The sequence below is a fragment of the Canis aureus genome, chromosome 21, assembly GCF_053574225.1.
Source record: "Canis aureus isolate CA01 chromosome 21, VMU_Caureus_v.1.0, whole genome shotgun sequence".
Lineage (NCBI taxonomy): Eukaryota > Metazoa > Chordata > Mammalia > Carnivora > Canidae > Canis > Canis aureus.
Window position 1 is genome coordinate 35,857,038 of NC_135631.1, and position 20,966 is coordinate 35,878,003.

General features: G+C 36.5%; 1 protein-coding gene across 7 annotated transcripts in view; it reads right to left on the reverse strand.

The window, feature by feature from the left end:
• CD36 (CD36 molecule (CD36 blood group)) overlaps positions 1–20,966 on the reverse strand; it is a 76,253-nt gene that overhangs the window by 8,361 nt on the left and 46,926 nt on the right. For all 7 annotated transcript variants that reach the window (XM_077863865.1, XM_077863870.1, XM_077863869.1 and 4 more), the window contains 7 exons: positions 20,708–20,914; positions 11,880–12,040; positions 7,492–7,639; positions 6,864–7,043; positions 5,520–5,611; positions 3,451–3,497; positions 177–246 (listed from right to left, as the gene is read on the reverse strand). In XM_077863865.1, coding sequence (XP_077719991.1) covers positions 177–246; positions 3,451–3,497; positions 5,520–5,611; positions 6,864–7,043; positions 7,492–7,639; positions 11,880–12,040; positions 20,708–20,827 — 818 coding nt within the window. In that variant the 5' untranslated portion in view covers positions 20,828–20,914. The remainder of the gene's footprint in view (positions 1–176; positions 247–3,450; positions 3,498–5,519; positions 5,612–6,863; positions 7,044–7,491; positions 7,640–11,879; positions 12,041–20,707; positions 20,915–20,966) is intronic.

A 20,966-nucleotide genomic window follows, 5' to 3' on the forward strand; every position in this document is an offset into this window, starting at 1 on the left:
AAAAGTTAATAAGCACATTATGAGTTCCATATTGTATTCTGAATAAATCCAGAAAAATCTCCCTATGTGTACTTTTTTCTCCAGTAACATCATTAAGTATGAGCTTCTTGGTCTGTGTTTGGTCACTGGGGGAAAAAATTTTGACTCACGGAACTACATCGGTGTCTTTGTCTTACCTGCAAATGTCAGAGGAAAAGAAACGCAATACTCGTGTCTTCTCTACAAAAGGTGGAAATGAGGCTGCATCTGTTTAAAAATCAAGCCAGTGACAAGGGATTAGATGTAATGTGTGTCCTAGAAAAACCTAGAAATCTCTATTCCAGTATAATCAATAGAAATATAAGGCACATTGTATATGTAATTTTTAAATTCTTCAGTAGCCACATTTTTTTAGAAAATAAAAAGAAATGGGTATATTTGATTTAACCCAATACATCTCGGGGACACTTTGGTGGCTCAGTGGTTGAACCTCTGCCTTCAGCCCAGAGTCCTGGGATCGAGTCCCACATCAGGCTCCCTGCATGGAGCCTGCTTCTCCCTCTGCCTGTGTCTCTCTTTCTCTGTGTCTCTCATGAATAAATAAATAAATAAATCTTAAAAAAAAAAAGTCTCAAATGCCATTATTTCAACATGTAATTGATATAAAAATTAACAAAATCCAGTGTGTATTTTACATTTATAGCACATTTCAATTCACAATTCAATTAAGCACATTTCTTAATTTCTTCAATAGCATCATGTGGCCAGCAGCTGCCATATTCAATAAGTCCAATTTATATTCATTGGTATTTAATTTCATATTAAGTCTTCCCACTCCTTAAAAATAAATGAAAGTTTACAAAAATGATGCCAAAGTCACATGTTTTTAAATGTTAGTTTTTGAAATCCCCCACCTTCTCAGTAGTGTGGCACTTTTCTCACTATGAAGTGTCTTACCGTGAAGTTCACTTAGAGCTTCTGTTAGATTTATGTTGTCCTACTTTTGATAGTAATTCATTCATCTGTCCTAATGGCTGATTAATATTTTTTTTTTAAGATTTTATTTATTTGACAGAGACCACAAGCAGAGGGAGCAGCTGGCAGAGGGAGAGGGTGAAGCAGGTTCCCCACTGAGCAGGGAGCCCAATACGGGACTCGATCCCAGGACCTCAGGATCATGAGCTGAGCCAAAGGCAGATGCTTGATTGACTGAGCCACCTAGGCACCCTAAATATTTTGAAAGTCATTTAGTAAAATTCTCTCACTAACCAGAATTTCCCCCAAATGTATTGAAAACCTATCCATCACACACTTAGATATATGAAGAGATAGCTAGATAACTCTTGCATTTGCTTCCCAAGTCAGTGTCACCAAAACGAGCCACACCACTGAATGTGTTTGTATTTGTTGAAAACAGGAAGACCCATCCTTCAATAATGCATCCTGGGTTCTGCTTCTGCTTAAATGCCTCAACCTTGTGATCTTGTTACATTTCACTTATACTCTGTGATAAGTGAAATATAATAGAAGATCACAGTGGACTTGATCCTGGCAGTAAGAGAACTGGATCCTCAAGGCTAGTTTGAACTACTCAGGACTCTCAGTGGACAGTCTACACCTGCCTTCCCAACACCGTAATAATTAAAGGGAAAGAATACACTTAAACGTTTTAAGAATCGTTATATGAGATACGATTGAAGATTATACCATAATTATTCCCAACAATTACCATGGAAATAACTATAAGATTGCTGACTTTTTTAAAAGTTCAGTTGTATATCAGTATTTTCATTTTATGTCTCTTCTTACTTACTTTAGAAAGTAGACGAGGCACTTTTAAATCAGGACCTTTTTTGTTTTGTTGGTTGCTATTCTCTGATGCCATAAACAGAGAATCTCTCTCACAGAAATCACATCAGAGTCCCTTGCCCTGTCCAATCTACCTCTGACCCTAATTTGTTTTCCTTCCATTTTCTTCTTAGATATTTTTTTTTTTAGATACTTTTAACTTTATGTCTGATGCTCACACATTCACACATTTATCTTTTTGTGATTAATCAATCCTTTACCTCTCCTTTTAAAGCTTCTAACCTGGCACCCGGGTGGCTCAGTGGTTGAGCATCTGCCTTTGGCTCAGGGCATGATCCTGGGGTCCTGGGATCGAGTCCTGCATCGGGCTCCTGCTTTTCCCTCTGCCCATGTCTCTGCCTCTCTCTCTGTGTCTCTCATGAATAAATAAACTCTTTAAAAAAATAAAAATTCTAACCTTTGGACAGAATCATTTAATAGTTTTATTTTTTTCTTAAACTCATAAAGAATCCTTTACTATTTAGGAGCAGTACAATATATTTCTCTAATCTACTTTCTGAAGTATTATGCTTATGTAATGACTGGAGTTAGTAGCATTAGTTCACTTGATGATTTATTTGCAAAAATTCTTTACTTGAAATTTACTTGAAATTTGATACAAAGCAGACTCAAGATTTTTGCTGTTTTATCGTTTTCTCTATAAGACAGTGGTAACCAAATTAAATAGATATGCGAAGCTCAACAATAACCTTTGAAAAAGGAAATATGCCCTCTGTTTCCTTTTTATTCTTGCCCTTTTTATAATTTTGTATTGAACTTTCTTCATCTTTATTATACTGGTTTCCTGCAGGGTGGTGCCTCTCCAATTTTGGAACCCTCATATTTCTGCCCCTGCTTCTGCATTGTTGAAAGCTCACCTCAGGTCAGGTTTTAATCACCTCACAGTATTTGATTCCCATTTGCCTTTTAAAACCTTAATCCTTAATTCTTCAACCAATAGGTCTATGTGTACTTTGCTTTTGCTTTCCTTCAAGGAGAATAAGCAGCCAGATCTAACCTTGCTGCAAAAATGTAAACTCATACTACACTTCCTTTGTTTTCCCACTTCTAATTCAGAATGTTCATTTCTGCACACATTTCTCATGGTTAGTAGATCTCTAACCTTGCGGGAATTTTGTTGTTCTTTTCTTCCTTTCACCCTGACCACCTTGTTCAAAATAGATGCGACTTCACAGGTTGTACTTCAACTAAAAAGCTCCTGGGATGTATGTTTTCTTTTTCAAAATTCTCTCAATTTAAAATTATTATCTGCACAATATTTATAAAATATGTGAATGGTCACTATGTCTTTAACTTTTTATTTTTTTAGCCCTTTACTTCTGGGGCCAGGAAGGTAGTTCCTGCAGTCAAGCTTTTATCTATCAAATGTTTCCCTAGTAATGCAGTAAAGGCTAATCCTCAAGGACTAATCTTCAGAAATCCCATCACATTAGACAGATATTTACTAAGCCTATGTAACGATAGAGACTCTGAATTATGTTGTAGGGCTATAAAGATAGGTAAATGCATACCCTTAACCTTCAGAACATTACAGTGGTGGAATTTGTGCAACAGAGGGACGTGGGTTCATTGTGATAATTACCACGAAATAAATGCCCTTACCTGTACCATTAATCATGTCACAATAACTTGGCCAATAGGAGAGATTCCTGAGGAATTAAAAAAAAAAAAAAAAGAAAGAAATGAGCAAACATTCTCTTCTCTGGAGCACCTTTCTGCCATTACTTTGTCTACTGTGATTCAATACTTCTGATTCAATACTCTTTAAAATAATAAAGATTAAATATGTGACACATGCTAAGTTTAAGAAATGTTCTCAATCATTCAGCCCATGTTTTATTTGAAGGTTCCATCTTGTTGAGATAAACGAAGTGCCCAATACTGTTAAGTGGCCAGGTCATAAAATAAAATTGCCACGTGTTAATTTGAAACAACTTGGAATAGAGAACATTTCTGAAGAAAGAAAACGGAGAAAAACATCAGAAATTCAGATCTCTACCTAGGGGAGAATTTTTTTCCCATTGGGAGAAATGGTTTCCTTGGTAATATGTTGAGTGTTCAAAATAAGTGGGAGAAAAATATCAAGTGGTGAAGTGATAAAAATATGAAGTGGTTAACTTCTCCTCCAGTCTGAGGGAGAAGAGGCGCATGGAGAGGAGGTAAGAAAAGGAGATGTTGAAGAAAGAGAATAGAGTGGAAATGTGCAGACCATCCAATTTATACTTTTTTTTCCCTTTTAATGCTTGGAGGAGCTGGTATTCAGGTAGGACAGAGTTGATTAATTTCCACTCTGGTGTCTAAGTCAGATACTGGAAGCAATAAAACCAATAGTAGTAATAGTTTCTCTGTATCCTCAGCCATTTTTTGGTGATGGAAAACCTGTCTTTTCCCCACTGTTAACATACCATCTAGTGACATGTCAAAGCAAGCTGTTGATTGTTTTTTAAACAGAACATGCTGGCAGTCATGCTCATTCTTGCCATGATCAGTTAAATTGACCTTACCATAGTCTTAAAATGATGTGGAATTCTTACTTTGATTAGAAGCACTTAGCAACTCTCCTCAAAATGTCTCTGTAATAACGAAATGGCAGAAATGTTCATGTTCCTCAATATACAGTGATGCTATTTCCCCTGAAATAAGCATTTAGAAGTGTTTTTCTTCAACTATGCTTTTCTATAGAAAGGTGTTACTATGGAATCTGTAGAAGAAAAGTACTACCTTAGTGATTATTACTGAACAGTTGTATGCAATTTTTAGAAAGGGACTCAGTGTGAGGCAGTGGTTACTTATAATAAAAAAAGTTAATCTCTTTCAATTTTGACTACTGTAATCTTTTCCAGGAAAAAAAACTGATCTAAAGCATATTTATTAACTTTGATTAGAAGAGGACTTTCTTCCTTGACATTTATTGAGATTCTTCCTATTTTTTATACATATAATAAATTTTTTATATGCCAGATGAATGGTCAAGAGCCAGGAAAAGAAAAGCAAATCATGACTATACAAACACATGTCATTCTATTACTACTGCGAAGGAGGCGCAGTCTTTATTTTTAAGTTTAATATGCCCATTTTAGAACTATACTTGCAGTAGTAATTAGTTTTTTTAACTGACAAAGGTTTAAAAAGGCTGGTTTATCAATGTAGAAAATTATTTCCAGAAATTTTTGAAGGGAAAAGCCATGAAAACATTTGCACAGATTCGTTGTTTTCATCTTTAGAGACACATTAAGTCATTCAGTGAAATGAACAATTTTTATTTCATATGCTGAATAACAGAAATACAACACTCCCAGCAAACTGTTTTTCTAACTACTGGTTGATCAGCTGATGTATAGCTTTTCTGCCTTTCATTTGTGGTTACATAACCGTAGGAGTGCCCTGCAGTGCTGGCTGTGCAGCAGAGATGGAAATAGTCCCTTGGGATTTCATTATGTAAGCGAACCTGTGCATGAGGGTAAATCAAATTCTAAAGTGGGGCTGACAGTCAGCAGCTATGCACCAGGTGTGACCAGCTGTCACAACTAAAGGGTTCACACTTGGCACACAAAAATTTCCAGGGCTGAGATACAGGTACATCTGCACCATGGTTGGTGCCTGTGCCTTGCCAGATGTTAAGCCAATACCATTCTTGCCTTGGAATACACGCAGTTTACCTGGATACTTACTTTTTACCTTTGTAAGTGTCAATTATGGCAACTTGGCTTACGTTGTCTTTCCCACTGAAAACTGAATAAACTCCATCGACGGTGTTGTTGTACTGAAAAGATATGTACACGAAGAAATTACTCCTAGGACAAGCCATATTTTCCAAGTTATAAAAGATGTAACTCACTTTTGTGTTTTTCAAATACTGGTTATTCGTTGTAATTATCTTAGATGGCTTGAAATATATATGCAATGAAGTTTTAAAATTATTGGTCTTGAACATTTTAAAGGCAGACTATAAAAGGCCCTGAGAAATAAGTGCTGGAGGTTGAGACAAAGGAAGAAAAACCAATATCTTAAGTTAACATGATCCCAACTCTAGTATTCTTTGTCCTAGCTAAGCCAGTAAGGTGATTTTGATCACTCCTCCTATTATACTGAGGTGAGGGGATATTTAAAAATACCTATAAGTACAAGGACAGACTTCTAGAGGTATTCCAAGTGTTATGATCTTTAATAAATAGATACTAAAAAATAGGCCTACAAAATTAAAAACAGAATTAGCCAAGGAAAGAGTTATGAGTTCTTGGTTTAAAAATAAATAAAAACTGAGCCTCTGATCCTTTAAGGCTTTCTACATTCATATTTTTTGACATATAACCTTGCAATCCTAAACACGATCTAAAAACTAAAATAGCAAAAATTTGAATAACACCATATATAAACTAATACCACACATAGTGCCAAATAAATCATTGTCGAAATTCCAATTCAATAGCTTGTCCTATTTACTATAATTCAAAACCTTAAGCTATAAGTAAGTACATTGCCAAGTTCACCTTTTCTTTAATCTACAAACTGCCATTTCATGACAAATTGCATTAAAATAGGACGTTGCTGATTTATTCATCTCATTGTGTGCAAATTTAGGCTAACTTTTAAATTTATATTAACACAAATTTGTTAAGAGGTCTGGAGACGGAGGAATGATTAGATTAATCCATTTAACACAAATAAAAATATGGTATAAACCTGATATTTTGAGAAAGGAAAGCAAAGCTGAAAATAGAATGCAAAACCTTATTGGCTTACAACCTATTTTAGACAATTGTGTATTTCTCAAAGAATGGAAACGCAATTTTAATCTCATCATCTTTATTTTAAATTTGTTAAATTTAGATGAGTAAATTTTCCCACCCAGGAAAGCTGAAGCCATGTGAGACAGAGACTTTAAAAAATTAGAATATTTGTTCCCAGATCAGAAATCATGTAAACCCACTAAATCATTAAATTATAAATTGTCAATGCCAACATATTTATCCAATCAACATATAAAAAAATCAACATTTATATTTGGTACTCACAGGATAAAACACACCAACTTTTGTGTTAACAGGGTATGGAACCAAACTCAAGAATGGATCCGTGTAGCCCCACAAGAGCTCTTTCACAGTTCTATTTTGAAACATAGACGATTTTGACTTTTTGATAAGTGAATTGAGTACCACTTGAACAAATGCATTTGGATAGAGATGGGGTGCAGCCTACAAAAAAACAAAGCAAAACACTGTTTGAGACATAAGTTTCAGTATCTATTTAGTATCTAACAGATGGATTAAATACTAGAATTAAGTATAATGGGGGAAAATGAACTGTACCTTTAAATTATTCTCCAATCTTTAGAGGACAAAAAGTATAATTTGTCTAATCTCTGGATGATTACATTTCTCTACCTCAGCTCTAGGCACAAGGAGACATTTAAAGTCAGATCCTATTTTTTTTAAATAATATACTTTAAGTGGTCTTCCAATTCAGTTGTTATGATTTTTGTCATCTTTCCAAATGACCTTTACTCCATTCAAAATTATGACATAGGAGCATATTTTTATAAAAATGACAAAATAAAGAATACTTGATGATAGTTCTACTCATGTGATTAACTACACTGAGTTCTAGAGTATTTCAAAACAAATAATGTTGTTGTTCACTCACTGCTACAGCCAGATTGAGAACGGTCATAGTGTCATCTTCTGTTCCAACAGATAGTGAAGGTTCAAAGATGGCACCGTTGGGCTGGACAAAAGAGACTAAGTGGTTCTCAGTGTCATGAGTTATATTTTCTTTGGCTAGATAACGAACTCTGAAAAACAGAAATTGATAAAATTCAAAACAATTGTCTCAAGTGAACAGGTCTCAAATTCCATCCATTCATATAATAAATAATTTTTGAGTAGATAGACTATGTCAGAAATTAACCAATTGGTTTACAATGATAAATAAGCCAATGCTGGGTTGTGGGCAAATAAGAGAAGGGGATTTTAAATCTGCACAACACGGGAGAAGTAATAGGTGTTATTATGAGTTTTCATGGAATCCATGGGAAAACCCAGAACAGATACTTGGTCATGGTGAGAGCAAGGGTCAAGATACATTTTGGTAGCAATTCCATATAAGGGATCTGGCAAAAGACGTTAAATAAGGAGAAACTGGGTAAAAAGCTCCACAGTGTATTGTTAGAAATGCAAATTGTTGAATTTGGTTGGATTGCAGAGTGAGAATAAGGAGAACAGTGGGAAATAAAGCCATCAAACATAAGCAAGAGCTCACACATAAAGGGTTGCATCCTATTCTCTAATTCTATCCTGAGGGTAAGAAGACAGTAGAAAGGTTCACATAGGGAAATATGAAGAATCCCTTTTCTTATATTAGAAAGAATGCTCAACATATGTGGCCTCTCCAGCACTGACTTTTCCATATTTTCCAGTACTTTAATGAGAATTAAAGATAACTAATGGAATATGATTTCCATTTTACAGGCCAGTTGCCCTCCCCACTCCAGACATATATTAAATACTTACTAGTTCTAAGCTCCTGGCTGTAAAATCTCTAGGCTGAAAAGTACCGACTACTTTTAGGAACATGGTGATGGGTAATTATTATGCGGAAAAATCTTTTGCAAATATGAGAGATTTACTGAGACAAAACAAAGTATGCATCATTGCACTATCACATATGTGCATGTCTATACATGAGATGAATCCATAGGTAAGGTGAAGACAAAAAGCACGGAACTAAAAAATGTAAAAACACAAAACACACTATTTCACTCAGGTATAATAAAAATGTAAATTCCTGGGTGGTTCAGTTAGTTGGGCACAGGACTTTTGATTTCAGCTGGTGTCATGGTCTCAGGGTGGTGTCATGAGCCCTGCTTTGGGCTCCCTGCTCAGCACCAAGTCCTCTCCAGATTCTCTCTTCCTCTCCCTCTGTCCATCCCCCAGCTCGCATGCGCACGTGCACACATGCAAGTGCTCTCTCAAGCTCTAAATAAATAGAGTCTTTCTTTCTTTTCTTTTTTAAGTAAGTAACTGTAGGGTAGGAATTATCACTGTTTTGTATCCCCAAGCACACAGTGCATGGCACATGAGTTCTTGATAAATTTAAGATGAATAAATTAATTAATGGATCACATTCTTTTAAAGAGTTCACAGTAAGATGAGAAGATAATTTATTTTTACCATGATTTCATCAAAGCTTTATTATTTATTCTTCTTGTAGTACTGTAGGCATAGCAGGAATATATAATTCTGAAACATCCCCCAGGACAGTCTATTGCTAGACAACTACTATTTTCTCTGACGCAATTATATCTTAAAATCAGACAACCTGCTATTAACATTTAAAATTGAAGCTCTTTCATTTTCAGGAACATTTATCTATGTGTAATCATCAAGACCATAGCAAAGTAAGTGACCAAGATTCCAGCTCACTTAAATTGTACTTACAACATTGTACCAGTAGATGGCACTAAGAGAAAAAGCCTTTAAACTGACGCTTGTGTTTAAAATGTACTTTGAGAAAGAACATAATCACTCACTTCTTTTGTTTAAAACCGTGGAATGTATACAGGTTTTGGAAAGTGTCAGTTAATAAGGTCAAAGGGAGAAATTGGCCTTAGATTTAGCGCCAGTTGCTTTCTTTGTACCGCTGCCAAGGAGAAGCAACTTAAAAACAACAACAACAAGAAGCAGTAATGTGGGATCAGGGAAGATTCTCTGGGAATTACTGACCTTTCATAGAGATGATGAAATTGCAATATATATAATTAAGATCTGCACGCAGGCAATTTCATGCTTGGACCCATGTTATACCTTGTCAATCAAAGTGTCACTGAACTCACTTTAGCAGACATCAGCCAAATGAGCCTGTGGTTCTGTGTGGGGTGGGACATCCTCCTAAGCTTCCAGGATCAGCAGCATTCAGGGTGTCATATATGTGGAAGCAAGGTCACCTCAGCCCATTAACTGTTAGGAAGACTCTAAAATGACTAACTTTTTTCTGAAAGGTAACAAATGGTTTTCCCGTTATTTAAGGCAACCAAACAGACACTAATGGCTCCACTTTGGTGACATCCTAAGACAAGATGACCCCGAGTTAATTAGAAATCCCTTTAACATCATTATGTAAATGGGAATTTATTATTTATAAACTTTAGCTGCAAACCCAACTTCTCTAATTCAACCTTCTTCTCACTGCCTCTCCAAGTAAATCAAATATATCTAACCCTTCTGTCCCTTGGAGGGATAGGCTAAAGTCTCTAGAAAGAAAATATATATTAGCTGTCACCTATCAGAGCAGAGGGTTGGGTTCAGTGTTATGTTGATGTTTCTCCATATCTCAAGTAATAGCTTTAAAAATAAAAGATGTGACCTTCTCCCCAAACAGAGACGTTCTCAAATTCTAACAACGATTCACTTTCCTCGCATGTTCAGTTCACCTGGGTTATAATTTTGTTTGATAATTTTTCTTAGATTCTCATTTGTCCATGTGTGAATTCCAGATTTTCATAGGTATACATCATAGCCATAAACATTTTTTTTTTAGCAAGATACTCATAGAGGCTTTTGATAATAACAAGAACTCTAAGACCATGAAAAAATGAAAACATTTTCCAAGGTAAGATTTTCTTTTTTTCCGCCAACAATGAAAACCAAGTGTTCTTCAGTAGCAGTGTGAATAGTCACAGACACAGGCACAGGTACAAGAGACTGGACAACTGGTAGGACAGACGAGTCACCAAGGGCCTCTAGCATGAGCTACGGCCCCAGGCACTACCCTCCCAACTGCTGTTGGTGTATTCTATTTTGAGTGTGACCTGTCAATCTACAAACATATTAACGTCTAGAGGGGAAAGAAATTATATAGACTCTCTAAAACAGATGCGATTTCAAAACTATGAATTATAAGAAATCATTATAAATATGAAATTTTGTGGTAGGAATTGATCATGCTGTGTAACTAGTGGTAATTATCCTGGAGGAAAAGCCACCCATTTGTATAATAGCTGATACTGCAGGGCTTAACTGTGTTCCCACATGGATATCATAAATGTATTCCTCATCTTTGGTTATGGTTAGTGCCTTTTGCACCTCAGTTCCCCCCCCCCTTTTTGTACCCTAATAGTTGGAAGAAACCCCTAGTCTGTAGTTTAAATAGGAAAAAAATACATAAGAAAATCTAGGAGTCACCAGTTCCTAGGTCCGTGTGAACACAGACGAATCACTTCACTTTCCCTGGTGTCAGTTTTTTTAGTTTGCAAAATGAAAAGTTCCTGGCTAACCATTTCCCTTTAGTTCTAACATGTGAAGATTCTATTCAAAAGCATGTTCAACTATTAGGGAATATCAGATAGGGCTACAGCAGCTTCAATCTTAGTCCTGGAGAAAATATAAGGATGAAACCACTGAATCAATACAAACACCTGTCTGACTTGGAAATTAGTTTTAACAGAAATCCTTAGCAGGTACTGCAGTTACACAAAATCCATTTGATGCTGTGGTTCTCAAAATTGAATATGTACAGGAATCACCCAGAGGGTCTGTAAAATTCACTAATGGGCTCCGACTCAAGAATTTGATTCATTTGATCTGGGGTGACATCTGAGAGTTTGCATTGCTACCAAGTTCCCGGGTGAGGCTGATGCTGCTGGGGAAGGAACCCCACTATGAGAACCACTGGTATAATGTATACATTCAATTTTAGGATTTTAAGATGCTCTGGTTATTTAAAATTCTGATAGATTGTTTACTTTTAAGCATGCACACTTGAGAGTTGTCAAGAATATATGTCACAAGTGTAAAACACCCATGATTTCTTAAATGTAGGGCAGTTATTTGATGCTGCTAAATTTCTAATAAAATCCATATTTCTTATGATCATTAAATCCTTAGATTAGGATTCACTATAGACAGAAACTAAAACATTTCATTATATGTTACTGGGAAAAATAATAAGCACATCTGAAAACAGTGGCATTTTCCAAGTCTTTTCAGAAATACATATGGTGAAGGAAAGAATGCCCCTTATCTGTGTGGACTCACCTGTATGTGTAAGGACCTCTTTGTTTAACCTTAATTTTGCTGCTGTTCGCAACCACTTCCTGTGCATTTTGCACGTCAAATATCCAAAACTGTCTGTAAACTTCTGTGCCTGTTTTAACCCAATTTTTGAAAGCAATTGTACCTTCTTCAAGTACAACTTCCTATGAAAGAGAAAACAAGTTTGCGTTATTTCTGTGTAGTAAGATAGGAGCACATCTGGGAGTTCCTCACTTTCGGTTAGCTTTTGCGTTATTTCTGTGTAGTAAGATAGGAGCACATCTGGGAGTTCCTCACTTTCGGTTAGCTTTTGAAAGGACCAAGCTCAAGGACCCTGTTCCTGAGAACCTTGGTAAACTTGCCATACAGTTGCAACAGAGATGTTTTTAATAAATTATCAGGGCAAACCTCTTTCAGTCACCCTTTTAAAAAGGGAGTCAGTGTGTGATACTGCCGACATGGCAGCTGATTTAAGGCCAACCATTGGGATCCCTGGGTGGCGCAGCAGTTTAGTGCCTGCCTTTGGCCCAGGGCGTGATCCTGGAGACCCGGGATCGAATCCCACGTCGGGCTCCCGGTGCATGGAGCCTGCTTCTCCCTCTGCCTCTCTCTCTCTCTCTCTGTGTAACTATCATAAATAAATAAAAATTAAAAAAAAAAAAGGCCAACCATTGGCAAGCTTCAGGGTGCCCCTCTGGTAATATTGCAACAGTTTTAACACAATTTATTAAGCAAATTTTATTAAACCCGTTCCAAATAGTTCCTATCAGCTTGAACATTAACTTCTCTTCTGCCCTTAGTGAGACTGATGAGACAAAACAGAAAAGCTGAGAGAAAAATGTGGTGATATTGAAAGCTTTAACTTTTCTTCAAAAGTTGGACAGTTGCAGGGGATGATCACTTAACATTTATTAAATTAAAAAAAAAAAAAAAAGCTTCTGGATGAAAAGAACAAATTTGACTTCTCTCCCAAATCTTCAATCCTGGGACACTTGGGCAGCTCGATTGGTTAAGCATACAACTCTTGATTTTGGCTCAGGTCATGATCTCAGGGTTGTCAAATCAAGCCCCATGTGAGGCTCCACGCTGGGTGTGAGCCTGCTTAAGATTCTCTCTCTCCCTCCTCTTCTGCTTCTCCCTGCCTCCCCTCCTGCCTGCTTGTGCACCTTCTCTCTCTCTCAAAATCCTTCTCAATCCCTAACTCAATATATTTGTGGCAACTGAATAGGACATGTTTTCAAAAGCTACAACAGTCAACATTATTAAGTTCCTACTTTTAAAATAAAAGGATGAAATAAGGAAGTTGTCCTATTATTTTGTGGAATTCATTACAAATCCTCGACACCCCATGTAGTGAAGATAAACAAGTGGAAAAAGTGCCAATGACAGAACCACAAAATGCTATATTAGAAATATGTTCCCTTGTTTTAGATGCTGTGGGACAGAGTGGAAAGTCACCAACCCACTCAGGCTCAATTTCACCATCTATTAAATGAGGGAGTTCTAGAAGCTCTCCAAGTCGCTGTCCATGGCTCCCACTCCCTGGGCTGAGGGTCTGTAAAGCTATCCTAACTAGAGCCAACCAAGGTGATTTGGTAGTAAGGCAGCATTTCCAACTAGGTACCTTGGGAAGAATGCCCAGAATGGAAACCTTGATCTTTGTGCTTGAGGAAAAGGAAGAAAAGTATTTCACAGGAAATGAGCCCACACAGACCCATGAATACAGGAACAATCTGACCTCTTTGTTTCCCTCACCAGGAAGCATCAATTCATGGAATGATGAAATCTGAAGGGACACTGAACATCACCTTGTCTTCTAGGAGAGCACACGGAGGCTCTGAGGAGCTCTGTGGCTGGCGCCCAGGCCATCTAGCCAGAGCAGAACCACCATGAAAATCCTAGTCTCTGACTCTTGGACTGTTCTTCTTTTACACTCTGCTAAAAATATCTTTTTTTTTTTTTTTCCTTCTGTCAACTCTGGACTTAGTTGGTAGAAGTCAAATTAAATTTCATATCTTCAGGATACGTTACTTATTGCTTAATGCAGAGACTAAGGAAATTCCTTAGAGAAGAACAGGGCACCAAGCTGAAATGCTATGACGAAATCCTATGCTGTTGCAATGCATTTTCACTGGGTTCACTGGAGCTGCTAAAATGATGTTAGACCATTACTTTTTACGACTTGTCCTTGAAAAACTTTCTATTAGCTCCTTAAGTGTCTTACTTCCAATACTAACAAGCTCAATATTAAGACAGAGTTACATGCAGATGCTAGATGAGGGCGTTGGAGCTAAAAGCTATGATAATGTACCAATTTCAAGAGACTGTATGAGGGGGAAAACACACTACTACGCTTGCCCCATAAGAAGCTTAAGGACTAATGCAATATCGATTCTTTATCCTATAACTCTTAAGCCACACATTTTACTTTAGTTCCTAATGAAAGAAACTCAATAAATGGTTATAGAATTGAAAAAGAACTGTGATGGAAGGTATTTGACAGGACAGAAAACTTCCCTACCTCTGAGATGTATGCATTTCATATAATTGAATATTTATCCTCCTCTTATAGAGATTGATAAATGCGAGGACTTAGCCCAGTGTTAGCACATCACCAAGCTGTGTGCTAAGTTAGCTATTATTCTTATGCAAATCCTACCTGGCCGTTGGAGGGAGAATTCTAACATCATGAGCTCTCCATACTGCTTGAATTATTTCACTCACAGCATTTCCTGTCTCAACCAGTCATGTGGCAATAACTCATGTAGGATACGGTGACACTTCTTTTTTGCTATTTAATCATTTTAAAATTTATTCTCACTGAATTGACATTAAAACTTCCTTAAAATGCAGAGACATGCTGAAAATAGTCTTCACCCCCCCTTACTCACCACCACAATGTGTTCCGTTTAGGACCAGTTAAAAGCCATTTCCTCACTCGCAAAAAGGCTTGTGCGTGCACTATGTGTGCGCAAGTGAGCATAGTGCATGTGCACAGGAAGACACTGAATTATTAGTGGCAGTTGTGCTGACAGTCAATAAAGGGCTTCAGTCTCAGGTCATCAGTTAAAACCCACCATAAGAGTTGGTGAAACCGATTAGATTTAATGTTTCTGCAACCCAGGAAATTAGCCTCCAAAAATTTATGTGAGAACTTAATATAGGAGATTGTGCATTCGGCATGAATACTAAATTATGTTGTTATGTTAATATAAATTGGATGGAAGAAAATTATATATACATACCTGCTGTTTCTTGAAACACTGTTAAGTAATTTTATTACTGCAGTTAAAATGCAAATATATGTAGCATTTAATCCATTTTTATACCTCTCTTTTAATTTAAAATTTACTTTGGACTGTTTCATGTTCATGTTTATATTCTCATATGTTATTAATATAAAACAATCTCTACAAATTATTTTTTCATACCTGGAAATACCATAAGCTTATATTATAAAAGTAATATACGTATTATATTATTTAAAATAGGGACTATCGAGTCAAATATTGGCCATTTAAAAAAAAAATAGTATTTCAATTTATTTTATCTGAAGCCACGGCTTACAAGCTACTAAAGGATTGTTCTTTTCAAGAATAGGGGAAGGAAATGATGATATAATTGAGTGATGCTATAATTTAACATTAGTCTTTCAGGAGGAAAGATAAGAAAGCTTTAATTTGCTTCTTGATGTTCTATACTTAATATCATAGGGAAACTAAGATTTATTTAAAAATACCAATGTTATACAAAATTCACTAAACATTTATCAAGTCATATTAACCATGTCAATTAATAAATTATCTTTTGTAAATGGTGACAGAACTTTGACCTTTTCCAAAGTGTTCTGGTAGTTTCTACATTTGTGGCAGCTGATACTGTTGACTTTGTCCATCTACGTAAGATTGCACAAACCTGCTGGCTCTACAGAACTCTGTTAGGAATCATAGTCAAAAGAACTGGTAAGGGTGGCATAGCAGTTTGGTGCCTGCCGTTGGCCCAGGGCATGATCCTGGAGACCCGGGATCGAATCCCACATTGGGCTCCCGGTGCATGGAGCCTGCTTCTCCCTCTGCCTATGTCTCTGCATCTCTCTCTTTCTCTCTCTGTGACTATCATAAATAAATAAAAATTTAAAAAAAAATTAAAAAGAACTGGTAAGAAAGTTTTCAGCTGTAATCCATAAAAAGGTATGAAGTCCTAGAAAACATCCCTTAGAAATAAAGTAAAATGAGTATATGTTTACCTATACATGCACACACATATATATCAAAGAAGTAAAATTTCTGGACCATTTTAGACCATTTTAAGTCTCGCTGTCATGGTGCTATCATTTCGGTATCACAGAACATATCACAGAGTTCCAGCTCCACTTTATAAATGAGAGAACAGTATGGGATGATTTTCTGATCTTTTTCAAATAAGCACTTTAATTTTTTTAAATTGTGCTTGTATATAGGTAATAACTTTCCCAATTTGCTGTTAGTCAATTAAATGAAGAAAGTAATCTTCAGTGAATTTCAGTAGTAAACAAAAACCAGAACTAAAATTTTTATACATTTGTAAAAGGACAGCTTTAACCTAAGTCCTCCTGAAGTAAAGGGGTAAAAGGCACTTGGCTCTTTTGGGTTTATGCATAATTCAGAGATTTGACTCCCACACTATGTCAAACAGATACATATTGCAATTTTATTTTAGGACAGTTTTATAAACTGAAGAAAAAGGAAACAGCCTAGAACAAGGAAAGAAAAAGTCCCAGCATCTTTATAGGACTAAAATTGACAAGGAAATCTGAGAGCAAAATCAGGCTTAGTCTTAAATACATCAGAGATTCTAACTATTGAAGGGATTCTTTTTTTCTTTCTTTCTTTCTTTCTTTCTTTCTTTCTTTCTTTCTTTCTTTCTTTCTTTCTTTTTTTTTTTTTTTTTTAAAGATTTTCTTTATTCCTGAGAGACACACAGAGAGAGGCAGAGACACAGGCAGAGGGAGAAGCAGGCTCCATGCAGAGAGCCCGATGTGGGACTCGATCCCAGCACCCAGGGATCATGACCTGAGCCAAAGGCAGGTGGTCAACCACTGAGCCACCCAGGCACCCCCATTGAAGGGATTCTGATGATTAATGGATATGTGGTAGGCGTACAATATAAACTATCATGTCATAGTTTTTTCGAACCCATTCTTCCTTAAAGCTCAGTTTTGTGCCTCCTCCTGCCTTCTAGGTCTAGATCCATAGTATACCCCTTGTCCTGTAAAAGATTGCACAGATATCCCTTATTTCAAAAACAAGAAGAGAAAGTACTCCATTTCTTTGTTGTGTCCTACTCTACTAAGTTTATTGCCCTCTCCTACTGAATTTCTATTTTCAAGAACCTTAGGGACCATGTTCTAACCATTATTTCCTGAATTTTCATCTGCCTGAGAGCATTTTATTTTCTTTCCTTGAGCGCCGGCCTCTTGATAACTTCCAAATTAATTATACTCTTTTGTTTTTATTTCTTCACCTAAAATCATTGTGGCTTTTTGGTTTTCTTTCCTCTGAATTATGCATAGAACCTGTAGTAATCTCTCTGCTTTTTTGTCTCTACATTCAAGCTCTCTAGAAAGCAAATTGACTGTTTGGTTTTATCTATAATCTCTATAGCAATGATCAATCTGAGTTCTGACCTTTGAATAGATACATGTTCACATCACAGCACTCATAAAACCTCTATCTTTTTTTCTCCTAAGGTATACATCTCTCCTGATAACTCAGCTGGACATCTTGAAGTATTTTTACCCTCTCTCCTAATTTTGTTCCATATCCAAACTTCCACTGCACTCCATCACCTATTTTTTTTTCTGTGTACTCCACCATGCTATCTGGGGCACCTTTGTGATATAATGTGCAGACTGAGCAGAGATCTTCCTAAAAGGGAGTCTCAAGTTCTCCTTGAGAAAAAGAAAGTAGCCATGTCCTATGTAGTTTTTCTTCATTCTCCTGTTTTTGGCTTCCTTGCTCTCCAGTCCTTTCTATTGTAGGATCATAGTGCACAGTACTGTGTGTCCTCTAGTTTTTGCCTTCCTACTTCCTAGTTTCGGGAACTGACTCCTCCTTTTGGCCACACAAGTTGGCAAGTCGATTTAAGGTTTTATGATTAAAATGAGTAAAATAATAAATAGTACCTTCTCATAGATATCCACAAAGATTAAATGAACTGGTATACATGAAGCTCTTCACAGCACTGAACAAAGGCTAGCCATGTGATATCAACCCCTAGACACAGGCTTTGTTATCTCTTACATTTACCAGGAGACATTCCCCAAATACCATTGCCTGTCACATAGTCAATTAAATATTCTTCTTGATGTTTGAAGCTTCCTAAATTTTACTCCATGCTGTTTTTCTAATCATCTCTTTTGTTGATACCATATTAGGACACATTTTCTATACTCTTCCTTCTGCCTCCCAGTAGTTAGTTGCATTTTTCACATCTTTTTCCGTAATATTAATGAGACCTCAGATGCCTTCATTGCAGTCCTCTTTGGACTTTCAAAATCCTATACTTGCTCAAAATCAGCAGTTTCACCTTTCTGAAGTTATTGAATATTCTGAGAGATTACTCTTTCTAAGTAGCATTTTCCCATAGTATGCACTAGGCTTACAGTTCCCTATATGTTGGTATGGTATGCTTGTCCCCAGTTAAATCCTATACTTGTTGAGGAAAAAAATTATTTTACTCTCTGTCACTCTATAAAAACAAATTTTTAACATCTCAAAACTCTTATTTTCTTTTGATTAACTATTATGAACATAAATATTAAACATTAAAATAGATGTTAGCCCCTCACACACCACTGCATAGAGAGGCTATCTGCACTATTGTTGAATGAAAAAAGAAAAAGATAAATGATCAATATTTAGCTGTTGGACATTTGTTATGTGTCAGAAAAAAAAATAGTTTAAAATGCTGTGCAGTAGGAGATTATTGTGACTTTCCATTCTGAAGACTTTCCCAAACGTTACATTCTAGCCTGTGTGTTAGCATAGAAACCGATTCTGTTCTCTCTCCACAGAAGATCCTAGAAGAGAAGCATAGTTTACAGAATAGGAGAGGACCGTGTGATGGAATTCCATCTCACATGCTCACCTAAGCCCTCACCTCATCCACATCTGCCTGTCTCTATTAAACTAGATCATAAATAATAGCAAGAAAATGAGGAATTCCAAGGAAGGGGGTAACATTCCTATTTACAATATATTTTTTAAAGTTAAAATGCATGGCATTGAAGATTTGGAATCTGTTAGCAATAGAAAAGCTAGAAATGCCAATATTATTATTGAGAAAATATAGCACTCCGATCTATATCTGTATCTATACCTATATCTAATGTCCTACTGTCCTCTCTTCTATACTAAGCCAACAGCTATAGTGAGACAATTTCATTTAATTTTAAAACCATTATCATTTGTAGCTAAGGAAAAAAATACCGGAAAATTGTACCCTCTTGTCATGAATAACCGGATTTGAAATGAATACTTCATATTAATTTGCCAATTAAGTCAATGCCTCAGTGAAATAAAATGGTACTTATTTATATTCACAGTAAGAGCAAGAGGTCAAAAGGGATGACTGGATGAGAGAAGTAAAGGCTTTGGCACTAACAGAAATTTCCATATAAATTGGTCAGTCTAGCCCATTTTATGGATTGTTTCTTGTTGTTCTCCATGATCTACTATGCTCACTAACTCACTTGAGCCATTGATATCTAAGCAGGCTGAGAGCCCAAGGCAGCACCCTGATTATGTTTTATTTGGCCAGCATTGTAGTAAAAAAACTGAGCTTCCATGCCCTGGGGCAGGACACACACTCTCAAGGTTCACAATCATCGTGTTCTTATGTTATTTTGTTCTTGGAATGTTCTTGGAACCTTCACTTTTTTTTTTTTTTTTTTTTTTTTTTTTAAACCCTGTCTCCAAACCCCTGAAGCCATTTGAATTTGCCACTGCTGGTTTAGAAATTCAGCAGATCTGCTTCTTAGTCTGGTCTTCCCTCTCTCTCAGTATAGTTCAGTGAGTGTGAAGCTCATTAGAACCAGGGTGGGAGATGAATCCTAGTTTGCTGTGCAAAGCCTGTGTATTGAATCAAAAATTAATTTTTGCTAAGACTACAGGCAACCCATTGCATATATGCTGGCATGTGTCCTACATAACGTTTCTGAAAGTATTTTTGCAGAATCAGCATAAAGCTTTATAAGTAGGAAATGTTTACAAGACAATCATACATTATTACATGTATTGTAAAAAGCAGCAGTTCACCAAGTGAAAAAGTTAATACCAGTTTCGCCAAAGACTCCTGCTTCATTATTAAATACAATCAATTTTAAGTGTGTGTGTATATATATGTATTCTTATCTATATAAAACTTTTCTCTGTTAACCAAAGCACAACTAATTTTATAATTAACACATAATAGTTATTACATTATACATAATTAATACATAATTCTATAATTAATCACAAAACACACTTACTTATTTCTCATTCAAAAGCTATCAACATAGCCTTTAGACATAACAAAAAGCCACGATTTCTACTAACTGACCCGCGTCCCTCTAAACAGCTTTTATCAGAATTTGGATATCATTCTTAAGCCAATGGTGCATTCTTGTTAAATGTAGTTATCCTCTGAACATTCCTGTGTCATGTGAAGTCACCAGGGTTCAGAATCACCCTTGTGTTAAAGACACAAAGTTGCCAGGCACCATGAAGTATAGTAGTGGTGCACAGTGCAATGGGGACAGAAGGCAGACTGCAGCACAGGGCCAAGAAATACCCTTTAGAACCCCATACCTTCTTGATTGTCTTCTCAATCAGCATGTCTCCGACGGGCATCAGAATGCCCCCCAGCAGGGCGAGCACTGCCCCGATGACAGCGCCCGCGATGAGCCCACAGTTGCGGTCACAGCCCATTCTCTTACGCAGGGAAAAAAATTCAGGTTCAGCACCTGTTGCTCTCAGACTCCCAGGTCTGATGAGGTGGTTTCCAGAGGTCTGGGTCTAGCATGAGAAAGAGATCATAAAACAGAAGCTTAAATATCAGTACAACAAG